The 26,916-nt window shown below is 42.9% G+C and overlaps 1 protein-coding gene across 1 annotated transcript in view; it reads right to left on the bottom strand.

The window, feature by feature from the left end:
• Znf462 (zinc finger protein 462) overlaps window positions 1-26,916 on the bottom strand; it is a 130,910-nt gene that overhangs the window by 13,475 nt on the left and 90,519 nt on the right. Inside the window, 3 exon segments of the mRNA XM_032903902.1 lie at window positions 7,555-7,778; window positions 16,021-16,157; window positions 16,994-17,261. Of these exon segments, the coding sequence (XP_032759793.1) occupies window positions 7,555-7,778; window positions 16,021-16,157; window positions 16,994-17,261 (629 nt within the window).

Below are 26,916 nucleotides of genomic sequence, written 5' to 3' on the forward strand. Positions count from 1 at the left end.
GGAGGCAGAGGCAGTCAGATTTCTGTGAGTTCCAGGCCAGCCTGGTCCACAGAATGATTTCTAGGACAGCCAGAGCTGTTACATAGAGAAAATCTGTCTCAAAAAAATCCAAAAAGGGGAGGAAAAAACCAACACCAACACCACCATCACCACCAACAACAAAAAAACCCCATGTGAGATCATAGCATATAAAGAATTCATGACATTCACATCTCCTAGATTCGGTTGCTAGTGAGAATAAAATTGGACACTCTCTAAAAAATTAAAAAAAAAACCACTTAGGAAATATCAGTTACATCCTATAAATGTATCCAGTGGTCTTTACGTGCATCCCATTTTCCTTGTGCACAGTATGCTAATGTATACAGTATCACATCAGAGATGAGAGCACAACAGGAAATACAGGCTAAAGTCATGATGTGGACTCTTATCTTCAGGAGGATAGCTCAGGCCTTTTCTACTATAACAAACCATCCGTAGGAATGCAAAGGCACTCTCAGGATGCAGAAAAAATGACCACTAAGGTGGATAACCCAGGTGAAAACAAACAAACAAACAAAATGAAAACAACAACAAAAAACAGTAGGTGTTGATACCAATGTTGTATTGAAAACTTGATGGGTAGGTGGTATCCCTTGAGAAGTTTTCTCTAAAATAAAAGAGTTTAAAAGAACAATACAGGGTTGGGGATTTAGCTCAGTGGTAGAGCACTTGCCTAGCAAGCACAAGGCCCTGGGTTCGGTCCCCAGCTCCAAAAAAAAAAAAAAAAAAAAAAAAAAAAAGAACAATACAAAGAAATACTCCTGAAGTAGCCAGAGAGGTAAGGAGCACAGAAGACAAGGACCAGATCCAATTTCTTGAAACTGAATTCAGCTTCTGACCAACTTAATTTGGCCAAAGTCCAGAAGAAGTCTACTCATTTGGAGACTCTGGTATAACTTTATAGACACAAGCTCTGAAGAAAGCTAGGAGAAACACAGCATCAAGAGGCTCTAATCTGGCCAACTGAGCTGTTGCCAATCTTCTGGATCCAAAGCACAAATGCTGGCAAGGACACCAAGTTTTGATAAGTTCAACCAACAGGCTTCCTCAAATTTCATCTTTGAAAAGTGATTTCACTCAACGATTTATTTCATTGAGTTTCTGCAGCAGGCAAGCCACTGTTAGATTGAGGAAGGAAATACAGGAATGTCTGAAGAAAAGCAGGTTAGAAATGAGAGCATCAGGTTTGACCAGGGAAGACAGTGAATACTTTCAAAGGTTATGGGCAAATAATGTCTTTGTCTAATGTTGACTCGATAAATAATACCCAGGGCTCACACCTCTGGAAAACAGTCACATTTCTTACTTGTCTGATTCTGGTGTATCTGTCTTCCCAACCCCATGAAAGAGACAGATGTCTAGCTGACAGATCAACAAACAAAAGCCAACAGGAGGGAGATCAGTGCTGAAATGAAACAAGCCTCCGGAGAGGCCTGGAGCCTGAGTCCTCAGAAGCCACGGAAATGCTCACTGGTACTTAGTTCAGAAACTGAACACAATTAAAAAATATGTGGCTAAAGGTTTGTCTGATGGTTTGGGGAGAAGGAAAATTTACAGTACAAGCTTATGTTCATTTCCTGAAATCTTCACTACGGCATATTTTTATGGATTTAGAAAACTGATTTAAGAAGCCAGAGCTTGTTGCTTGCTTCTGGACTGAAGGTTCATTTGTTTCCTGGAAACTGGTGTACACACACACACACACACACACACACACACTCTCAAAGATACACAGTTCTTAGAGTTCAGTTGCCTGAGACTCCATTTGTATAAAAAATTAAAAACATTTCAAAGTAAATTCAATTAGTAAATGTATACTGCGTGAATAAGACTATCCTAAATATAATATACTGAACACGAGAATTTTATGAGAAAACCAAGCTAGAGATAATATATTTTAATGTTCCTTTAAGGAGCAAAGAGACTTCAGAACCATGAAACACCATTAATAAGGCACTAAAGATACTTAAAATTTTCCTCATAATAAAAGTAGTTTTTGTTTTGTTTTAAACGTAAGAGATACAAGCTCTTTTTTAGCAAGAATTTAAGGTTCCTAGAAGTATTAAGCCTGCATCTTTCATGGGAACTGTGGAGAACAAACGTCATGAGCTAACATTTCATTGTGTATGTGCAGGGGGAGGGGTGGGGGAGGAAGGAGAGTATAGTGCAGCCTTCTAGAGGATCGAGCGAGATCAGAAAAAGACAGTGAGTCAAAGGATAAGAAAAACGAAACAGCCTACACTATTTACTTTAGATCCCGGGAGATTACATGTGATTCCTTGCTTGCTGGCACAGAGAAAGGTCTAGAAGGACAGGATACTGTTTGTCACCTCTAAAATGAGGGTTCTGATAGCCGCCCCTTCTCCTCTGCACTCTGGCTTCTGAGGATAAACATGGCAGCCTACATCAAGTGTACTTGACATTTGGGTTCTTAAATGCAATGATGTGTTTGACTTCAAGGACCCTTTCTGCTATTACCAGCTTTCTGTCCGTGGTACATGGCATCAGCATCTTTAGAGATGTGCTGCAGGTTTACAGCCTTGGCAGGAGAACTCAGATGTCCAGGGTTGGCATGCCCAGCTCTGTTTAATGAAATCTTTTGATGGAAAAAACACATCCTACAAAGCCTTATAGATTCCTTCTCCACCACACAATATCACCACAGGCAATGCACTCAACATTATCTTGTTGAAAACATGGCAGCAGTCTCCACCTCCAATTTTTTGTTGACAACTTAGGCATTAGTGTGGCTCTATTGGCTCAATGATTAATTTGTCAGAAAATGAAACTTAGCATCTACTGAGGACTTGCTGTGTGCTGGAGTTTGGGGACTAAAGCATAATTCATTGGCTATCTAATTTATCTATTTTACGTGAACAACTCAATTTTTTTTTTAAAGTAAAATTACTGCTTTAGACAACCCCCACCCAGGTCAGTTTAGTATATCTTCACCTTTGAGACAATCCCTCGAATCTTTATAATCAAATTTGATTACCAAGACTCAGTCCTAGGCAACTTCTGAGTACTTCTTATTGCTATGGTTATGCATTTTCTAGAAGTTCACATAAAACAGAAGTCTGATTTCTGTCCATTTAACATAAGATCCACCCATGCTACTAAACAGCAGTACTTTATTTCTCATTCATAAGTAGTTTCCCACTGGATAGGCAGTTTGCATTTCAGTTTTATTTTAAGCCAGTGTGGTGGTTTCAATAGGAATGGTACCCATAGGTTCATAGATTTGAATGCTTCCTTATCAGGGAGTAGCGCTACTTGACAGGGATTAGGACGCATGGCCTTGTTGGAGGAGATGTGTCCTTGTTGGAGGAAGTGTGTCACTGAGATGGGCTTTGAAGTTTCAAGGGCTCAAGCTAGACCCCGAGTCTCTCCTCCTATTACCTAATGCTCCAGTGTAGAACTATTAGCGAGTTCTCCAGCACAATGTCTGTCTGTGGGCTGCCATGCTTCCCACAGTGACAGTACTGGATTAAACCTCTGAATATGTGCAAACTCCAACTAAATGCTTTCTTTATAAGAGTTGCTGCAGTCATGGTGTCTCTTCACAGCAATAAAACCTTGACAAAGACAGCCAGAGCACAACTGCTGGCTCTCATGCTAACACAGTACTTCAGCCTGCCGAACTGCTCCAAAGTGGCTGGATCCCTCTTTGCTTGCACCAGAACCCCAGGATAACGTCTACTCTCTCCACATCCTCAACAACACCTCGGTATCGACAGCTTGGCACTGACAGCCTTATATCAACCACCTTGGTAGATAATGAAAACTTACTGTTTCTTTAATTTCTACTTTGCTAGTGGTAAATCGTGTCAAGCATCTTTGAATGGACATATTTACCATTTGTCTATGCTTTCTGGAAAAGTGTCTTCACATTTTACTCATTCTGAGTCAAGTTAAAAGAGTTCTTTGTATGTGTTGGTCCCCTGGCCTGGTACATAAATACTTCGCAAATATCTGTTTCAGGCTGTTTGTTGGCCTTTTGCTTTCTTAATGGGATCTTCTAAAGATGTCTTAGTTAGGGTTTTACTGCTGTGAACAGACACCATAACCAAGGCAACTCTTATAAGGACAACATTTAATTGGGGCTGGCTTATAGGTTCAGAGGTTCAGTCCATTATCATCAAGGCAGGGGCATAGTAGCACCCAGGCAGGCATGGTGCAGGAAGAGCTGATAGTTTCTACATCTTCATCTGAAGGTTGCTAACAGAATACTGACTTCCAGGTGGCTAGAATGAGAGTCTTAAAGCCCACAGTGACACACCTACTTCAACAAGGCCATACCTTCTAATAGTCCCACTCCCTGGGCCAAGCATATACGAACCATCACAGAAGAACATTTAGTTTTGATGGTATTTGTTCACAGCTTTTGTTTCCTGTCTAAGCATTATTCTGACACCCAACATTTCATTTCTTATTTCTAGAAAAATTCCTGTTTCACTAAAATATTTATAGGTTAGCCCAAATACTTATGATCATTTTTTAACTGGTATTTATGTAGAGTTCTTTAGAGACCAAGGGTGAAAACGTATATGTGCAAATCTAACTGTTCCTGAGCTCCCTTTGGTAGAACACCATATCTCTATTGTGTTAACATGCTTGATGGAAATCAATTGGCCACACCCACAAGACAGTGTATTCTTGGACTTGTTCTTCTGCTCCTTTAAACTGAGCAATGCCACACTCTCTTAATCACTGCAGCTTTACTTTAAGCCTTGAAAGCAAGAAGGGTTGAGTCTCTCAACATTGCTTCTCTTTATTGTTTAGACAAATCCATGTCATTTGCATTGCCACATACGTTTTAGATTTAGTTTATCAATGTCTATAAAAAATACTTCCCAAAATTTGGACAGGTATTATATGAGACCTATAGATTTGATTAGAAAAAATGACCAATACTGAGTTAGCTGCCTATTTTGTGAATGTGGTATATATGGCAACAATATAGGTCTTGTTTCTCTCAGTAGGATTGTGTAGCTCTCAGTGACTAGGTCTCATAGCTCTTAGGTTAATTTCATACCAAATATTTTATTCCTTTTGATGTCAATAGATGTGATCAAACTTTTACAATCTTTGTTTTCAGCACTTAGCAATCTAATTTTGTACCTGTCTCATATCCTGGAACCTTGATAACATCATGACTGGTCTAGTAGCTTTTTTATCCCATCATCAGGATTTTGTAGCTATTGAGATCCCAAAGTAAAACAAGTTATATTTCCTTCTAATTCCCTCAGTCCTTTAATTCCTTGTTTTTGTCTTAGAGCCATTAACGTTTACATTTGAATCAGCAGTCTTAAACACACCAACAGCCGCCACAACCTTGCCGCGAAGTCTGACATTTGTATAGCATCACCCGATGGAACAAGCACGCTTCAACAGTGCACAGTGCCAGTGCTCAACTGCTAAAAACCAGCTTCAACTGCACTGAATTGCATTATGTGATCATCATTTAGGAGGGGAAAAATTAGATAGAAAGTGAGAAAAGGAAAGAGCTGCTATCTAATAAGCACAAATCCCATAAACTTAGTAACAATCCAGACCGAGATAGAACCCATGGGGCATGATCAAAGTGGTGAGTCCTCAGCTGCAGGTAGGTACTCATTGGACTTAACACACTCATCAACCATAAGAAAGGGCAAAATTTAAAATAATACCATGACAGAGTAAAAGCATCACATAACTGTCTAAAATACAAGATATTACTGATTTCGTATTTCAGGCTTTTGAGAACATGGTTGCCTTTATGATAAGTACAACTCTTGCTATATTGGAGCATAATTCTATTCACACACAATCTATGGGACATAGACTGAGTGACAACATGCAGAAACTACAAGGGCTCCATCTACTCTTACAAGGCTTTCTGTGCATGGAATAACGATCCAGACTGCAAGCCAGAAAACAGGCCTTCTTATCTGAGCAGCTCCCTAATGCAGACATGGTAAGCAATGGAGCAAAAGCAATTATTCAGGTTTCTTTGTTCTAAAAGTTCGAAATTCGGTCCCCTCTTTCTGGAGAACACACTTCCTCGTCCAAATTCCCGAGCCCCAGCGTTCAACTGCTGCTCAGGAAGCCTGTTACTTGGTTGTTTCTAACAGTCCCTGGATTTCCTAGTAGTTTAGAATCCACTGCAACAAGTAGGGAAGAATTTCTCTTCCTGATTTGCTTTGTCCCCAAATACCAGCCTGAAGGCTTGAATGCCATCATGGAAGGATGACTGTGCATAGATAAGGTGCCCATGAGTGAATGAGTCCAAGGAGCTTGGTCTGGGATACATTTTCCCCTGAGTTAGGATGAGAAATGCCCAGGAAGACACAGGAAGAAAGGGTGATGAAGATTTCTGAGTGTAGTAATCTAGATTTTTCTTTTCTTTTACTTCAGGGGCTGTCACAGGCAACCAGAGAAGTTGCCAGCAAGCCGTTAAATTGTGGACCCAGAACAAAGAAAGCTCTGGTAGCCCCTCACCAAGAGATGACTCGGACTAACATATTTATATCGTGGGTTCAGAAGGCCAAGAAAGAGTGGCCACATTTCTGCTGAAAAGGATTCAGAGTGAGAAAAATAGAAATGGGAATCAGAAATGCTTTTCATTATGTCCTGAGTAAATGTTTAATAGATGTTTTGGATTTGGTTAATTAGAAAGGATTGCAGTAGGCTATTTTCAGAAACAAATACTAATCATAATTCCTCCTGTGCTTGGGGCAATATGAGAAACCTACAACCTCAGTAAGCCAAATAAACCCTATAGTGAGTAAGGTAGCCATCATGTATGGCTCTAGTTCTCAGTAAATCTATAGAAGAGAATTTTCCCCACAAAATCTCCTTTCTAATCCATTAAAAAATACATATCAGTTTCTTAAATTGATCACATATGTATAGTAATGCCTTTCAAAGTTGTAATTAGCAGAACCTTAAAAACAACATACATGACTGAGAGTGAAGGCATTGGCAACTAAGTGCCCACAGCCTATCATGTTTTATTGGATAAAGTTTTATTCGAACACCACTGTGTCTGTGGCTGCTTTCTTGCTATACTAATGGTGGGTTTGAGCCACTGCCACTGAAATCACATACGGCCCATAAACCCCGGAAGTTCTACTGACTGCCCTTTATAGGAAGTCTGCCAACACCATAATAATTAAACACATTTAAAGTAAGATAGAAAACTTCAGACAGGATTAAAAACAAAAGAGCAAGGTATGCAATTTTATATACAATATAAACAGAATTATGTAAGACAAGTGAAAGCAAGAATAAAAAAAGATTCCCCCAAAGTCTGGACAGGAGGCATGACTGAGTTATTTGTCTTATCTATTTTTCCCAAGTTCTAAAGTGATCTTACATTACTTTTATTCTAAGGAAATGAGGTTTTACTCTAATTACCACTTTAATTGGCTTACACACAGTAGGTGTGACTACCATAACCTGTCTCCCCTGCCAGCCCCCTCCCCACAGGACTTCTGAAGTGGGGGGAGGCAGGAAGTCCTGGGCAAGTACCTTATGCTCATCGCGAAGGTGAGTGTCCAGTTCCTCCGTGTGCTTGGTCTCATAGTAGCAGAGCTGGCATTTGTAAGGTTTCAGTTCATTGTGCTTTTCTATGTGTTGCTGGAGACTCTCATCACTGGAGCAGGTGAAGGTACACTTATCGCAGCGGAAAACTACTCCCTGCAAGTATTTTGACAGTTTGGAACGGCACACTTCAATGGGGACAACGCGCTCTTCTGTGGAAACAAATCGAATGGAGAGATGGGTGTTTTTACTGACGGAAAGCAGACGGTCTTTCTTTGGAATGTAAGAGGAAACGGACCCATTCAATTCTGATACTTCCTGTGGGTCTCAGTCTGTGAAACACACACACACACACACACACACACACACACACACACACACACACACACACACACACACACACACACTATCCCTCCCTGACTTCCCAAATAACACACTCCTCCAGCACAACTGGGTACTTGAAGACCAAAAGCTGCTTGTACTTAACACCAGGTGTATTGCATAATTAAACTGGGGCAGGTGGAAAGGCATTGGGTAATTTCTGAATGAAGGTGATGAAGGCAGGTTGAGCACAGAAGTGGCTGCCATCTTTACCAACATTAATAACCACTGACAAGATCATTTTAGTGTCCTTCAGCAAGTGCCATGATGCCTGGATGCAAGGTGTCTCTCGGGGAAGTAAAGAGTTATTACCTGGGCACCTACGGACTACCATTGTGCTTCACCTTCCAATGATACCAAGGCTAGAGTTACTCCTGTTTTCAGAATAAATAAAAATGAGGAACAGCACCCTACTTCCATACTAGGGATCAAAGCGGGGTACCGTAGACGCTCAGCAAGCACTCTGTCACTGAGCTGTCCCTCTAGAGAGGGACAATGTTTTACAACGTTTTAAAGTTCAGACACTGCAACTGACAGGGCTGAGATGTGAACCCAGGCTGACTTCATTGCTACTTCCACTCCCGTTCCCCCCTTGAAGATGTTCTCCTCCAGGATGTTCTGCTCCAGTCCTGGAAGCAGGGGGGATCTCAATAGAACAGATACTACAGAATTCAACCAAGCAGCATACTTAGCTTACAAGTGAAAAGTGCTGTGGGTAGCATTGAGGGGGCAGTTGGGGGTCCATTGGAACCACTGAAGATGTATGTCTTTCTAGTAAAATCTGTAATCTGATAGCTACAAGAGGAAGGAAATTCCTAGCTGGAAAGAGAGGACTTGGGTGCCTTCCCCACTCACATACCAAATGTTGTAGGGCTGGAAATGCATCCGCTTGTGTATTTTGCACTCTCTCACCCTTGTGTTTAACTGCTCAAATTGAATTTCACACCAGTCTGCCCAGAGTATTGGCGCACGTGCCAGATATCCATAACTGGGATAAAATTAAAATCTGTGCTATATATGCAAGAATCAAATATAGCCTGTGTTTTCATGCTGAGTCTGGATTTCTGAAGACTCAGAAAGTTTACAAATGGACGCATACAACATATACTTATATTATTTAGAAACAGCAATGTATTATTAAGTCAGGAAAGCATGATTTTATTCCCAGAGACACTGAGTAGCGATGTTAGTCTTTTGCATGCTGATGCGACTGCCTCCTCCAGCCTTCCCTTTGTTATTGGCTACACTGGGACCCAGGGGAACTTCCCCCGCCCAACATCATGTCTTCATCTCAACCACAACATTCTAACTGCAGGGCACTCACTGCCTTGGAGCCCTGAATGTAGCGCCTCATCGGCCAGCAAAATGCTGGGCAGAGAAAGCGTTAAGGGTGGTGTCTGTAACATACTCCCCAGAGATCTAATGCATATGTTATTTTCTCTATACAAAGAGTCAGTTGCTTATTTAGAAATATAAATATTTTTAAACCAAAGTACAGCAGACAGCTAAGAAACACATGATTATAAAGTAATCTGCACATTTTCTTAGAATAGCAAATGTTTAACAGTCTTCTAAGCCATTCAGTTCCATGGTTTGGTGTAAACGGAGGGGGAAATGCCTTAGTATAAATTAGTTAGCCCGAAGGAGTCCACTCTAGAATGTTCTACTACTCTCCTCCTGGGTTTCTTAAAACAGAATGACTGACATATGGGGGCTAGGCAGTTCTTTGTTGCAGGCACTGTCCTGTGGGTTGTAGCACACTTAGCAGCATCTTAAGTCTTCACTCACCAGATTCTTGTAGCACTCATGCCTATGACACCCAGAATAACTGCAGGGTAGTGCACCCTTGGGAGGCTGGAAGAACTGGTTGAGATCAACCGAGATCAGCAATACTAGGCATGAGCTACAGTGGCTCAGAATAGGTAAACCTCGGAGCCTAACCTGCTGCACTAGATGGAGGGTGGCAGTAGTACCAGGGACCAAGCTGCACCCTGAGGTTGTACTTCATGGAAAGGGCTGCCATGATCACTTTTGGCACTTCCAGGAGGCTATGGCCCTCCGCTCTCCTCCTCACTTGTTCCTGATTTATTTTGTCATCTTTACTGCTTCTCTTTTATTCTCTGGCTCTGGCCTGGCCCATCTGCCCTAGATCTGTCAACCTCAGTGGAGATGAAGAACAGCTGGGCACACTTTTCCAAGTAACAATGTGTCCAATGCCACAAGGCCAGTTATTCAGCCGCTCAACAGTCTGTTGCCCGAAGTCAATAAATGGTTCTCCCCAAGCCCCCTTTTTAAGCATTTCCTACTTCAATTCCTCTACCACATTGGTGAGGTTTTTTTTTTTTTTTTTTGCAGTTTCTAATTTCATGATGCATCATTAAGAATTTTACCCAAAGGTCTAAGGCCTCAAAGTCCTGCCCTGAAGTTCAAATGCTAATAGCAATAATAGCTAATACATGACTTTACAATTGATTAAAAGCTTGCTATGAGGCGAGGTCTATTAACTGCTATAGTGCTGTATATTGAGACATTGGTAATTATTGTTATCATCTGAAGATGTCCATGAAATCTTCCACACACAATAAATAAGTGTAATTTTAAAAATTAAAAATAAAATACAGCATTTATCATTCTCAGACTAATATATGAGCTAAGGTGGACCAAATCTCTTGCTTATTTAAATGTATATTATCAATACCTGCTGAGCTAGACTAGAATGGCTCCAGGCATGGATTGAATCCTGCCTTGGCTATAGAAGCTCATTTTTCTATGAGTGTCCTAGTATCATGGATCTTTCTTGATTTCACACCTCTCAAAATTACCCTGGGTAAGAAATGCTTGTGACTCAGCACCCAGTGAAGGTTGAAAAAAAGAAGGTATCACCAGTTCATGACAAAGATAGTTTATCAATTTCATTTCCTCCTCCTCAACTCACTGCTATAGGGAGACATGAAATGGAAAGGCAGGACTCGAGAGTCATCACTGAAACACCTGTGCCTTAAGGTGCATCAAGAACCAAATCGGCTGTGATGCTGTGTTGGCAAGGAACCCATTAGAAAAAGCTGCAGAAATGCCAACTACTAAGGATCATTTCTCAGCAAGAAGTCACATAACTGCAGAGCCCAGAGTCACCAGGAAGAACTCCTCTGGAAAGGAAAAGAGCAACACACTAGAGTTCCCTTCCAAGAAGACTCCAAGTCTTAAATGAGGCAGCAAAAGAACTGCAACTCCTTGACCCCAACAATCTTTGCTTACAAGGCATCAACCCAGAGGGCTGAGCCCAAAGGCCCATTCACTATTTGTTGGACAACTGAGTGACAAAGGTTAAAACTGGAGAAAACAACATGATTCCAATATGGGGGGCACTTGGAAAATGGAGGCAGGAGAGTTTGAAGCTAGCCTGGGCAAGGTAGTATGTTTCAGGTCAGGTTGGGGTTCAAAAGACCCAATCTCAAAGGAATCTGTTGAAGAGGAAGAGGAGAAGGTTAAGAAGTTGGAGGAATAGAAAGAGGGTAGAAGGAAAAGTGAAGGGCATTATTGTCTTTAAAACCACCATAAATAAAACTACTAATAGATACATAAGCACTAGCAACCGGCTCCCGGTAAGAGCTATTAAGTTTTGACATTAGCAGGTTTCTAGGGAGAGCTGGGAACAGTCAGTACCTCTCACATGTAAGGATACTAATGGGAGGGAACATATAATTTCACTAAGTCAAAATAATAGTTAGTCTTATTGATTTTTCTCTCCTGAAATCAAAGTGCCCCTAACAGAGAAATAAGGAAGATTTCCATTCAGGATGCCCTCCTTCAAGGCTTAGCCTAACTTAGGATTTGTCTACCAAAGCAGGAAAACAGACACTTGAAGTTAACATACCAACTGGAGAGCAACCACAGGCAAGCTGTGTATGAGCACTGAGCTTTCAATGGTTGTACACTCACAGATATCCAGTCTCGAAGCTTCCACTAATGTTCAACTTCCCTCAGAGAACAAACCTTTCTGTCTCTTCAGGGATGAACAGCCCTATATCTTAAAACACCAGCAGACATGTGACACATCTATTGCTAAAATGAAAATGTACCCAAAGTCCTACCAAATGAGTTCCAAACTCCCAAGTTAGACTCATCATCTTACCAGATGTTGACTGATCTAAATCCATAAGAGAGATAGATCTAATGATCAACTTGGTTAGATTCTTATTTAGCAGGTGTCTTACCTGTAATCTGATTTAAACCCCACCCTCCACCCCTGACTTTCTATGCATTTGCTAAGGAAAGGTCAAATTTCTGAATCGCTCTCTAAAGCCTCAAGATACATTCTTTTCAGGTACCTAGAATAGCCTGTCACCATGCTGCTAATACGTCTTGCCTCCAGTGGACTCAGTGGTTTACTAATAAACTACTCTCACCCTGTAGTGGTTGATAGTGTACCCCAATTTATGTCCACTTGGAACTTCAGAATATGACTACTAGGATAGAGTTTTGGGATGTAATTAAGATGAACAAGGTCCTATTAGATTATGGCTGGCCTAAAATTCAATGCATTATGTTTTTGTAAGAGAAATCACAAAAAGCAACACAGATTACTGACAATGAGGCCTCAAGAAGGAGGCAGAGGTGGCTGCCACTATAAGCTAAGGATATCAGAGCATGCCAAGGAGCTAGGGTATGACAAGGGTAGGTAGGTGACCTACCACTGAGTCTATCCCCTTTCCCCATGAAGGATGGTTTTTCTTGAAGTTTTAGATGATGCACAGGCATCAAGAGGCTGATAATTCTAGCCTCAATAACTAAGAGAAAATACATCACTTAAAGCCAATAAGTTGGTAGACAAGTATTTTAGTAAACCTAGAAAGAGACTATAGCCCATCTCAGGGCCAGTTCAGAGTTGTTTTTCTTGCCTTTTATCCTAAGGTTTTTAATTAACTGAGGCCTCAGAAACATCTCATGCTGTAGACCCTGGAGACCAAAGATGTTTATTCATCCGGAGCAGGCAGTGCACAGGTGCAGAAGCCTCATTACTGTGGGATCAGTCCCAGTGTCGATCTGCACGGCAGACATCCGACCACAGAGATGAGACACCAAGACCAGGTTCTCTCTGGTCTGCCTTGAAGTGGAGATGGACACCAAAGCCAGAAGTCAGCAGATACTTAGAGGCCTCTGCCACCTGTGGATTGGGGTCCTCATCTTTGACCTCCAGCCCTACAAAAAGGTCTCTCTCTAGACCCACCTTTCACAGACTCTGAAACACTTGGCGGCAGCTTCCCAAGGGTAAGAAGTGATACCTGGGATTCAATGCAAGTGCCGTGGGCCAGGCACACCTGGGCTCCAATCCTCGCCCGTTACCCAAGAGTCCTTGGACCGTAGGGAAGCTACTCAGTTTTTCTCAACCTGTTTCTGTTGTTTGTCATCAGGGATAAGTCATGTCTCCCATGCTGGATTTGGAACATTTACTGTAAAGCACTCAGCATAGCACCTATGACAGTAAACACTTACTAATGGTAGCCACACATATTGGTGTCACTACTGATCTGTAACTACACATATGTGGATCATATTTCTACCTTGGTGAGGGCAGTATTCACATATCCAGAGAACAAGTGAACAGAAGTGGTTATGACCAAAGACACGTGATGGGATCAGACAAAACAACAAAACACTGGGCTGACTCATCACCTGATGACTCTGGTTAAGTACTATAGCTCTCCGTGACCTCATGGAATAGACTGAGCACCTCTTCATCTATACCAGCAAAAACCCAAAGCTTTACCAGCACCAATGTGATTGGATAAAGGATATTCGTTTGATGTCCTGCATCAATATTCCAAAATCTGAATACTTTGGAACTCTGAAACACTTCCGGTCTCCATCATTTCATATTATGGGACGGTCAATGTGTAGTGTATTGTGGTGGGTCAATATACACTGTAGTATCCCTGTCTGTTCACTGTAGAGATTCCTTCTAGACTTTAGTGTCTGAATTGTGGGAAATTTTAACAATCACCCCAAAGGCAACTGATTCTGCTTTCTTCTCTCCCAAGGAATGCAAAGATTCCAAGGCCTAATCTGCAGGCATGGTTACTAAAACATGGGCATCTTGTATACTCAAGGAGTCCTCAAACTGTTGCTGAGATCATTCTATTGTTGGCTGCTCTTTCTATTGGCCTTACTCTTTCACCTCTGCCTTCATTTCTTCATTTGTTTTTAATGCAAGAGCTCTGCATGAAGGACTTTGAGCTACTTTAAGTCCTTTGTGAAATGAAGCAGAGCTCCAAGAAATTAAGTGGGTTGAATTAAAAAAGCAGAAAGGATACAGACAAGCAACCTCACCCCCCATAGTCTTTCTCAGCCTCAAACTTCCTATTCACAAAACAGTAGACCATGAGATGGTGTTGTTGCTTGTTGATGTGCTGACAATGAGGCGACTGGCTGCAGGGAGGAGCTCTTTGTCAAGTGCTCCTGGCCTCTGTGCAGAATCACTCTACCTCTCTCTTCCTTAAGTCTCAGCTCAAGACAAGGGAAGTCACTGAGCTTGTCAGTCATCAAAGCTCTGATCCCACTGGGCTTCAATATGGGAAATGACTGCAGCCAGTATGGATTCACCACAGTCAGTAAGGACTCGCCATTGATGTTTTCTGGGCACCGGCTCCACTCATGGCCTCCACCCAAGCTGCGATGGGGCACACATGTTTGGCAACACATGGACAGGGGGATCAAAAGCCAGGTGAGAGAGGCAAAACACCAGGCAGGCAGTCGAGGGCCAAGAATCCCTGCCTACATACTGCTGTGCTACTTTTGCCTGGCTCACAGGTGGCTGGCCTAGCCAGCTACCATCTCTTGTCTCATTAGATTGCAATGGAAGGAGGGAACAGCACTATAGATGTTGGGTCTTCTATGAGATTTGGGCAGATGTAGGCACATGACAGGCATGCTGGATAAAGGTAGTCCTACTGGGGAAATGTGAACTACTTTATAAATGCCTCCACACTGGCATCTAAGGAACACCTCAGCAGGAAAGGGGGTGACGTGGGCTGTTTTGCACATATGTGGCAAATACTGCAAAGCTTTCCAAGGTTATTAGCAAAAAAAGATGTTAATAAAAAAAAAGAGGAAGAAAGAAGGATGGGAAGAAATGCAAAGAATGGTAGACTGCACTGCAAGCACGACTGGCAGTGGGCATGCCAGGAATCTTTCTCCTCCCAGCTAGACAAAACGAGTTACCGACATGTTTCCTCCCAATACAAAGATGCGTTAACTGGACAAAAGTAAACTCGATGATGATGATGATGATGATGATGATGATGATAATAATAACAATAACAAATAGCTTAAGTAGGTCAGTCCAAGTCTGTATATAACCCCAGCAACTTCAAGAAATTACTGAGGCAGATTGAGTTTGAAGCCAACTTGGGTTTGAGAGACAAAACACAAAACAAAATAAAGTGAAACAAACAATCAAAAAATTGAAACAACCCACATATTCTCCCAAGGATCCCTACCTAGCAGTGGGGATGTACATTCAAGAACTCACCATCGTATATCCACAATGGAACCCCATCAGCTACTCTCTCACATGGATCACATATTACACAGAGCAGATCCAAACCAGAACAATCCAGTGCTAATCTATGGGTATTTTGTCCCACAGTCTACTTCTGCGTGATGGAACTCTTTCTCCTTGTCCATTTCAAAGCAAATTCCACTTTGTGCTTTGGAAAGCACCATTTCTGTCTTTGTATCTTTCCTGTCCCAGGTTCACTCTATATATCTTGATGGGAGCAAGGGACCCAAAATGGGAAATTCCTGACTCCCAGAACACTGATGGAAGAGTTCCTGAGACTCCATGCCCCTTGGCCTCCCTCCAGGGAGGAATTCTACTGACAGGAAGTTGTCTTATTCAGTGGATATGAGTGGCTGCCACTGTGTGACTCTTGCCTATAGGAACAGAGCTCAGGGATGAGAGCAATGCTGCTGGGGTACACAGGGAGCATCCTCAAAATGCCGTGGCACTATCTCCCAGCGGCACTGCGTCCCTCCCACCAGGACCCAAGAAAACCGAGTCAGTCTGAAGATTACCTCGGTGCAGCACTATGTGGTCGATCATGTTGCGTTTGTATTTGGTATGATAGAGGCAGAGAGGACAGCGGAGATCTTTGGGGCCTTCCTCCGGGACCGCCGAGTGCCCAGCTTCCACATGCATAGTAAAAGCAGACCTAAGAGAAGAGAGACAGAGACCGTGACAGAGAGTCACTGATGTGTCTCCTGCTGCATGTCTTTCACAGGTGCCCACGTGTGGCTCTCCTGCTTGAGAAGCATAAACTGAAGTAATCAGACATGTTTGCTGACCACATGATCCCTGGCCATCAAGGAACATAGGAGAGACACAGAGGCAACTGCTCAGAACCTATACCACTTGGCGGGGATCAAGGTTTCATATAAAAGGAAATAAATACCCTATATACTTCATTCTTGAAAATTAGAAATTGTCTATTAAGCCAGGTATGGTCTAGAAACATCAGCTACTCTGAAGGCTGAGGTTGGAGGATCACGTGATTAAACTCTAGAACTTTTTTTTCTTCAAGTAAATGGAGATTTATTAAAGAAAAGTGAAAAAGGACTGGTTAGAGAAAGGTTGTCAAAGGGAACATGTTTTTATTTCAGAGAACATCCCCTTCTTGTGTGTGTGTGTGTGTGTGTGTGGGAGAGAGTGTGTGTGTGTGAGAGGGAGAGAGAGAGAGAGAGAGATCTGAAATAAAAACATGTCCTATACCATGCACTGGATCAGGGTAACCCTTCGATACAATCTCACTCTGTGTAGAAGATCAAACGCTCTGTTTTAAGATAATTTGTTCTTATGTGACTCTTCACCCCCTTCCACAGCTCCCAACGTGTCTTTCTGGAACTAGCTTCCTTTTGTGAAGATTGAACCCAACCTTCCTATCGCACACTGGCAGAGAATTTCTGGAACCCAAGGCAGGGAAGAGTGTGGTGAGGGCTGGAGCAGGGGCAGCCACTTAGGTTTCACACAAGCATTCTTCACACCACTTACTTAAAGCCCGTGTAAAAAGAGCAGTCTTTGCATTTGAAAAGCTTCTTCCCACCATGCTTGTCCCGGTAATGGCGCCTGATGCTCTGGATGTAGCCAGAGGAGAATTCACAGAATTCGCAGTGAAGAACAGCTTCTGCCTTCTGTTCAGTGCCAGCAGCAGTCCCAGAAGGAGGCACAGGGCTAACGCGGCTGTTGTTTCTTGCCAGGGCAGCTGACTGGTAGTGATTCAGCTGCTGTTGAACATCGGGGGGCTCCGAGTAAGAGGAGTCTGTGGAGAGACAGGGACAGTGAGCTGGGCCACAGAGGACACGGTGTTGTGTGTATGGGGAGGACAGGGGTGGAGGAGTGGGAGGGGTGGTGCTCTCCTAGAAGCACTCTTCTGCACGCTCTCCCCTGCCACTTCTACTGAGACATAATCAGCAAAATAGAGCAAGAACACCCTACTGGGGCTGAGGGGCTGGCTCAGTTGGCAAAGAGTTTCCATTCCAGCCGCTGCCCACAGCAGGCCTATGATCCTGGTGCTGGGAACACGAGACAGGAGGATACCTGGAGTTACTGACCAGCCAGCCTAGTAAAACCCTGTCCTAAAAATCAAGGTGGATAGCAACTGAGGAAGATGAGAGATCCTGACCAGTGTCCCTCATGTGCACATACACAGAAGTACACAGCTCACATCATGTGGGAAACTATCACTGTGATCAAATTCATCACCTCACCCCTCCGTCAGTCACACAGCTACTGTTCTCTGTGGTGGGCACACTTAAGACCTCAGATCCCAAGGGCATCATCCAACACTAACTGTGGTACCTGCTCTGTACAGACCCTCCCCTCCCCTCACGGCTTGCTACCTTCCACCTGAAAGTTTGTCTCCTTTGGCCAGCATCATCTGGTCAGTTCTGAGGAGATTCTAAGGGGGAATTACAACTCTCATCGTCATTACACTACTTAACCAAGAGCTCAGGAACACATGGATAGTGAGAACAGGCTACCACAGAACACCCATCCTCATAGACTGCAATAAATGAACCAGCATGTCCGTACAGATGTCTACACAGGAAGGGACTAGATGATGCAACTGACCCCCAGTCCCTTCCTGCATCCCAGAATTCTTTACACCATTATTAAAAAAAAAAATCCTGTCTTTAACACGAGGGCTCAGGCACATGGTACACCCATAAATACAAAAATGTTTTATGGCTTTAGAGTCAAGAGATTTAAATTTTAAAATATAAAAATCAGATAGTGTTCTCCTGGAAGAGCCATTTAAAGCTTAGCATTAAGATGGAGATTTATTCACAAATCCCATTAAAATGAAATTCCAAACAAGTTTCTCTGAAAGGTATTTTTAAGTTTGCAGTTTCTGAGGGGACATGATGAAATGGATGGCAGGAACTATAACCTGAGGAACTTTAATGGCAAGTCCTGGTGAAATGGGATGAGGAAGGGGCAGGTTTGACTAGACTGCCTAGCGTGCTCCTTGGGATTTGGTGGTCCAAATTCGCCAACACAGTCCCATCTAGCCTGCCACTGCCTGTGAAGGTTAGGTGAAAACCTGTGAATGACACTGAAGATTTTCAGAGTAACTTTCCTTGGGATGAAAAGAGAGCTCTCTTTTTCTTCCATAAGCAAAGGGGGGGACACACATTGTACAAGCCTTCTTTAGATCTGACAGACACCTCATTTTCCAAAGCATGGCTCTCCCAGGCAGGGCATGGCATGTTGTAAAACTAATAGTTGATCAAATCAAGATCAATCGTCCCATTGGAAAAGCAGTGAGGGAACTTCCCTGACTACAGGGGATGCACCACCCCACCTCACCCCTATCAAAACACTAAGATGCCTTCGGCCCCTTGTCGAGCCCCCCCCCCATCTGTTGTCTGTTTCCTGATGCACATTTTTCCTGATAGAGACCCTTTTGTAAACAAACCTGCCAGGCACAAGGCTAAAACAAAAGGAAAGGCCTCCAAGGGTTCGACACCAGGTGTACAAGGGGAGACAAAGGAAGAAAAGAAAGATACAGCCCACACATTGTCTCCATTCCCTTATCTCTGTCCTCTCCTTGTATTGCTCTACCTTTTGCTGATGAACCCACCAAGGACTGCAATACGACTTTTGTTTACTTCTTCTGTCTTTCACAAGCAGGGTCGTAATCAACTCTCAAATTAAGACGGGTTTCTGTTTAGGTTCCAAGACCCAGTTACACCACACACTCAGGGAAGCAACTCTCCTCCTCTCTTGGGAACAGAGTTCTAGTGTGAGCTGAGCACAACTAGCCAGTGTCCCCAGAACTACTGTCCTCTTGATAGAGATGCCCTCCTCTGCACTCTCAGCTCTGTGGCATAGCTTTTCTGAAAGCAACAGGCCAAAGCCAAGTTTTGCTGAAGAAGATCTGTCCCTCAACCACAAATCCACCCAGAGAACAAAACAAATGCCCTTAAGGAAGGTCCACATCTCACTAAGTGGTTGGTAGCTTCCTCAAGAAATGGTACTCATCTAGTGAGACTCTCGGGTTTGCATTCATGTGGAGAACATCTCAGACTCAGGTACCTGACAGCCTAAATCCCTTCCCAGCAAAGCTGTAAAGCAATAGATGGTGCTTAGGTGGGTATTAAGCAGGTCCAACCTCTTTCCTCACCTGCCACTCACCCAATCAGAATCACGTACCTGCGGCTTAGGTAGACCTCTCTAGAGGCACTGTTCCTTTTGTTGAACCCACTTGGTTGTTGTTGTTTCTAGACTCTACTGAATGTTATGCCATCCATTATAAAAAAACAAAAACAAAACAAAACAAAAACCCACCCAAATTCTAAAATGTAAATTTGTGTGTTATATGGAACTCAAAGGGAAAATGCAAGACATCTCAGCAGAACATTTCAAGAAACTAGACTCAACATTGCAAAAGAAACAGCTGCCGCTCGCTACCCATGCTCTCAGCACCTTCTCTCCCCTCCTGGTTAAAATTAGGACAAGAAAACTCACACAAAAAAAGCAGATCTCAGCAGCTCTGACATCCGTAACAGTTCCCAGGTCTGGAGCCCACTTTGTGGGACCTTTTGGAGCTTGGCTTTCTCCAGGCTATCAACAGCCACCCCCTTGTTTGTAAATAATGTAACTCTGACCACTGTTCTCTAATCCACTGATCTTGGAAAGGGAGGCTTGCCAAGCAATAGAAGATTCCAGTTTGCTAATGGATTCCAGCCCTGAGACCAAGCTGAGTTGCTTGCGAGTGAAAGCAGGGACAGGCTATGAGTTCAAAGCTAGCGCAGTTTACATAGTGAATTCCAGGATAGCCAGACTAAGTAGTGAGATTCTGCCTTAAAATAAATAATGAGGTGCATGATAGACCATTCCCCCACAGCACTCTGAAATTCCTCAGGCTGAGGAAGGAGCTAGAAAAACACACATATGCAAATGGAGCGCTAGCACTTGGGAGGAGGTGGGGCTCTAGGACAGACTGAGAATTTAAAGCAGGAAAAGAGAACCTTCTAAAGGTGCCTTCCCAGCCCTTTCTGGTTTACTGGATTCTTAGTAGACTCCTTGGGGGGATTTCTAGATCCCCTGGAATGCCAGTCAAAGCCAGGTGTCAATCTTCTGGATTTTCATTTTCCTTCATCCTCCAAACATTAGCCATTGCAGAAACAACCACAAGAAACTTGACTTCACAAGGGCAAACAAAGGAAGAAAGATAAACGTCACAAGAACAATGTCCCTGGAAGAAAGAGCTTTTTGATGAATCCACAGTGCTGAGCACACATTTGTTAGCATTGTCTTGGGGCCAGGATATGTTGCTGGCTCTGGGGATTCAAGTCCAAAGAAATCATAAAACGTAACTTCTAGCAACTCAGATCTGTTAGGGAAGGGAGCTGGCAGCTGATTGTTGGGAAAATACAGACCTTCACAGCTCTAAAACTCATTCCACTGACTGAAGCAATAAAGGAGGCAAAGAGAACAAGTGGAGAGTCACAGAGAGCTGGGAGAGCAGGAATCAGCGGGGCAGGGAGAGCACGGGCTTCCTGCATGCTACTGTGATACGGAATGTGCCAATGGAGGTCAGGTCCCAATTTCTCCAGCTCCACAAAGAAGCTGTGAGGAGGGACAGGTTAGGGTAGCCTGCAACTGCATTCAGTTATATGTAAGCTGGGTTTGTATGAAGACTTGGAAGACAGGCTCAATGGTTAATGGGAATCAAATATCAGGAAAAAATAGACAAAAGAATTTTAAGTAAGTCCATTTCTAAGGTGGACAGAGGCAAAGGATTATTCATCAGCAAACATTTACTGAGCATCCAAGTAAACAGGAAACCTGTTCCGGGACAGTAAAAGTTGATCCTTGTCTTCAAGCAACTCATTGTCTCAGAAAAGACATATATGTGATTGATTATGACACAATGCAAACAATTGGACATTTCACCGAGACAACTGCAAAAAGCGGGGAGGAAGAGGGACAGTCAGCATCGTTTAGTGATTGATTGTGAGAGTGAGGGAGATGGAGCAGGGCTGTCAGGAGTACCCCAAGTATCCATTAATAAACATGTCCGATATTAATTACTGTGCTAATTAATGAAATCAAGGTAAGACCAGCAGATGCAAAGAGTTTCCTGCACCCCAGCGCTAGTTTACATCATACATTTGGAGATAAGAGAACTTTAAACAACTACAATCTTACAATGGAAAAAAAAACCAACAAGCTTGAGAAAAACCTTGGTGGTAAAGAGTATGAACTGCTATAGCAGAGGAACCAGATACCCAATACCCACACCTGGCAGCTCACTAACTCCTGGAACCCTAGCTCCCGGATATCCGATACCCTCTTCTGGCCTCCTCATATACAAGCACTCAATTGCACATAGCCACAAAAAGAAACACAACACAACACACACACAAACACACACACACACACACACACTTAAAAATAAAAACAAGGGTTGGAGAGATGGCTCACTAGTCAAGAGCCCTTGGTTGTTCTCGCAGAGGATCTGGGTGCACATCCCTGGACCCACACCGGGTAGGAAGTTTCCTATAATGAAAGCTCCAGGGCATCTGCTGACCTCTGTGGGCACCAGACACATATGTACATATATACATATAAAGACATGGGCACGCGCACACACATACACACAAAATTAAATATTAAAAAAGAAGTCTTTTTTTTTTTTAAATAAGGATGAGAACAAGAAAAGGGGATCTAGACAGAGGGACACAAGCAGCGGAAAGAAGGTGGTATATGGGTTGTGGAAACAAAAGTAGATGATTCATCAGCAAAGGGTTGGTTAAACATAGGTGTAGATATCCAGAACAGGGTGGGGATAAAAGGGTAAAACTGAGATAAACAGGAAGAGGGTTTCACTAACTCTAGCTACGAAATGATGGATATTTAGAAAGGCTCACTAGTCATGGAAAGAGAGCAGTTAAAGACATACTGTAGTTGAGAGCAGGCTTCTGGCCTGGTACCCAGCTTCTATGATATAACCACTTCGAAACTTTGACAAAAGACAAAGGCAGTCTGAGGTTTTTTTTTTATGTGTGTGTGTCAACAATATCTTAGGAACCTGGAGTGAACAGAGAATACTGTTACCTAGGGAAAGAGTTGCAATGGCCCTTTGGGACGATGACACCAGTCTTTCATCTATAGCTGGGTTCATGGGATGCCTCGAAACCACTCAGTATGCTAGAAAGCAGCTATCTCAAATTCTTTCTCTTGCATTTTGAGTATTGGTGGATGGCTCTTGCTTTTGCTCACCTTGGAGGTGTAACCAAATGCTAGATGAAAATCTCATGGCCCACTATCAGTGCTGCTCTCCTCTCCATCCCATGCCTTCCCACTCACAGATTTCTTGGGTCTTCAGATTCCACAAATACTACTTGTTCTAATCTCCTCCAAGACCTAGTCATGTATGTTGTTGATGCTGGTCCTTGGTCAGGCCAAGGTACTCGGAGTTCTGCAATTCCCACATAGCTGTCTAAACTCTGTTGAAAAGTCACTTCCTTTGTGAAATCCAAATGAGCCAATGGGCTGCCTCAAATCCAGATGAACTTTTTGTTCAACTCTATGCCCTGTCAACACATGTAGCACATCTACTGTTCTCTCCATGGACTCATTGCACCCCGTATAATGAGCCCTCTTAAGCAGCAGCACACTCAGGAAGACCAAGGCTGCAGACTGCAAAAATCTGCAACTGACCCACTTTATGGAGGTGTTTTCTCAATTGAGGTTTCTGCCTCTCAAATAACCCAAGCTTGTATCAAGTTGACACAAAAACTAGGCAGCACAGTCATGCAAAACATAAAGATTGAGAGATGCACTGCACAACAACATGTAATGTAGTTAATAGCATGCTTAATATTTAAAATTGGGCAGGAGAGTATACTTTGTGTGTGTGTGTGTGTGTGTGTGTGTGTGTGTGTGTGTGTATGTCATGCTATTTTGTGTTTTGGATCCCTGTGTAGCCCTGGCTGCCTTGGAACTCACTCTGTATACCAAGGTGACCTTGAACTCACAGAGACCTGCCTGCCTCTGCCTCCAGAATGCTGGGATTAAGGGTATGTACCACATGGACCAGATCTATTGTTATCTTTACAATAATGGTTCAGTGTGTTTGGACAGGTCATCCTTTAGGTTTACTAAATCATGATATTCAAGATAATGTTTGCTGGGTTGATTTTGTGAACAACTGTGACTATTAAAGCACACAGGTGGTGTTTATATTTATTTACAATGTGATATACACCACAGGGGCATGGTTTCTTGTTCATTCTTGGCTCCCAAGAGTGCCAAGTATATACAAATGTCTGGAAAAGTACATCATAGTTACTAGAATGAAGTTATGAAGAAAAAATAACATATATAAATGTATACACACACGTTACTTAATGATTAGGAATGGCCCCCATAGGCTCATATATTTGAATGCTTGGTCATTAAGAAGCATGTTAGAGGGATTAGTGGGATTAGAAGGTATGGCCTGATTTGAGGAAGTGTGTCATTGTGGTGGACTTTGGGATTTCAAGTGCTCAAGCCAGGCCCAGTGTCTCTCTCTATTTCCTGATGTTTGTGAATCTGGATGCAGAACCCTCAGGTCCTTCTCCAGCTTCTTGCCTGCCTGGGAGCCATCTTGCTTTCCTCCAGGCTGATGGTGTTTCATGTTCACCAAGTCTCTTCACTACAATAGAACACTGCCTAAATACTGAGTATGTATCTTAGAGCTGTCAAGAGAATTCATGGACTTCAATAAACCTAATTATTTAAAAAGATTTCTTGGCCTGTAAGTTCCACAACTCTACTCTCTTTCTCAAGATACTTGGCTGTGCAAGAAAACTGGCATGCAGAATGACAATAAAAACTATAGGTAGTCAGTATAACTTTCCATTTACTTCCTCTGAAGATGCTGCTTCTATAGGCCATTGCAAAGAAAACTATGTAAGAAATGAAGCTTTCAAACACGTGCCATCTCAATTCTGGATAGTGGCTGTGGCAGAGCATAAATGTCTAGGGACGGTTACGTTATTTTATTTCCTCCTTTTGATTTTTGTCTTGAGAATCTCCAGGCCAAGGACTCTGGCACCTCCCTGTCTTCTATCACCAGTGGAGTTCTCTGGCCTGGGTGCATAAGATTATGATACAATGGCCAGAGGAACAATGGATGCTGGGTGACTATATATAGGAATTCTAGGCCTGGTTGTCATGGAAACAAACGGAAAAACAAACACCTCATCCTGAAAATAAGTCTGAGGCCAAACTTGAAGGAAACAGACTCTGAAAACTTCCTGTCATTCTGATGAGTAAAAACAAAACCTTGGAATATGATTAGGGGGATGAGGTGGAAATCACAAACAGTAAAAAATGTTCTAGTCTTCAAAACCACAGAAACACGGACATTTTCTCTCTCTGAGATGTATTTGCACTTCGGCTTTTTGAAAGTATCTTTCAGAGGCCTAGCTTTGCATGAGCTTCAGGCCATCTCTGTTTCAGTATGTGGGGGAACCTGGGCCAGGCAGAGCAAAGTCAAGAAGATACCTTACTTTCCCTTTCATTTGATCTTAATTAAAAAGTCCTCTTGTCTTTCTCGATTTTTCAACCCAACAAATAACTCCAACGATCACCAAGTCAAGGAGGAATCTCGAATGATTCATTTTCCTCTTTTTGTCTCTGCATAAGCCAAACCCTCTGGAAGGTTGCTTTCCGTCTACTCATGAAACCACTGTGGCTGTTCATGTTCCGGCTCTCTTGGTCAAGCATTCCTAGCAGACCCATTCCCTCATGCTTCCCCCACTTGAAGTTGTTTCTATTATAATACACAAGTGTGACCATAACAGCCACCCCGTACAAGAAAACATCCCCACCCAAGATCCTCATGGTTCCCATGCTGTATTTAACACCAGCCACAAAAGCTTCTCAGGCGTTTCATCCTGGAAATACTTGTCAATCAAACTAAACTCAATTCAAATTTGCTGTCACTAAGAAGATTCCCATTGATTCCTTACTCTATTCCCTTCTGGGTCTTTTCTACTCGTACTCACGATGCCAAGATTAACTTATTTAGCCCAGCTCACTTTCAAATTGCACTATGCATGGGGCATCCATCTATCTGCTACTTCCACTTTGTAAGTTGACCTCCCTTGGCACTTTGCTCAGGGCCTATAACCAAAACCAACAACCTAATAAACGCCCTGTAAGTATCCAGAGTTCAAACTGAAAACATGGGTCTGCAAAACTGAGATTTAAAAGCAAAATCCAGTTGGCCAAATGCCACTCTCGTTTTGGATGCCGGTTTAATAGAGCCTTCCCACTGAAACACTGACCTACTTTCACTGAAATGAGCTTAGATCTTAATTACAAGGACAATGGTTTCTAGACACTGGAATTTGAATAGAAAGGAATTTAGAAGCCACAGCCACTCTAAGCCAAAGGCACTCATTTTTGGCCCTACCTCGAAATCAGCTGTAAGAAGCCACTGTGAAATCGAGGGTGCTGGAACATCTGGAAGCCACTTGAGGTGACGCCATGTGCGGCATTCTTGTTTTTCTTTTTCTGCAGCCAGTGGCAGACACAGATGTTTTCAAGATCCTCAGCTGTATAGGAGTCACACCCATTGAATATGCCATGGCTTTAACTTGCAGACTCCCACAGTAGAGCACTTTGCAACCCATAACAAAGTATTCCTGGATTATCTTTGGGCGTCTTCCATTGCATAACATTGTCCACCATCAGGAATGTGCTTTCCTTCTAGGTAGGTGGTAAACAGGTTGTTCATCTTACATAAGGGCTGATGGCAGCTCCGCAAAGCTGTTGATGGTTTCATGTTGGGCACACAGTCCGTGGAGAAGCAGCAACTTAACCTGGAGCTTCTGTGTGGCCCAGTTTTTAAAAAGTGTCTTTTTCCCTCCCCCCTGCCACAGTCATTAAGATACATTCTTCACTAGATGGTATTCACAACTCAAAGACTCTATTCTTCACAACCCTCCTTGAAACAGGTTCGGAATTTGCAGGGAAGCAAATGAATGCCAGGGGAAGGGGCCTTTTCCTAAGCTTTTTGTCCCCTTTCTTTAAGGAAACTCTGGGTGGCATCTGCCATTGTTAATTGAGAAGTTCTTACAATACCAAATGCATAAGTCACCTGTGACTCTTTTGAATTGTGTGGTGAGGAAGTAATGTTTCCTGCTGCTCGTTTAGATCCTATAGATGTCTTTACCACCCTCAACTATCCAACAAAAAGCACGAGTACAAAGGCTCCTTTCTAGAAATGACTTGGCCTCCTCTGCAGAGTGCTCTGAGTAACCTCAGAAGGTATTTAGAGCTCACAGGCCATGGGTGAAACCATGGTTCTTCCTCAAGACCTGCCTCGAGGGGAGATGCCTACTGACTTCAAGGAGCTGGTCACAGTGTTTGTAAGGCTGGCTACGAGCCGAGCTGTATGAGCCAGACAG

This window comes from Rattus rattus, chromosome 1 (assembly GCF_011064425.1).
Source record: "Rattus rattus isolate New Zealand chromosome 1, Rrattus_CSIRO_v1, whole genome shotgun sequence".
NCBI classification, from domain to species: Eukaryota; Metazoa; Chordata; class Mammalia; order Rodentia; family Muridae; genus Rattus; species Rattus rattus.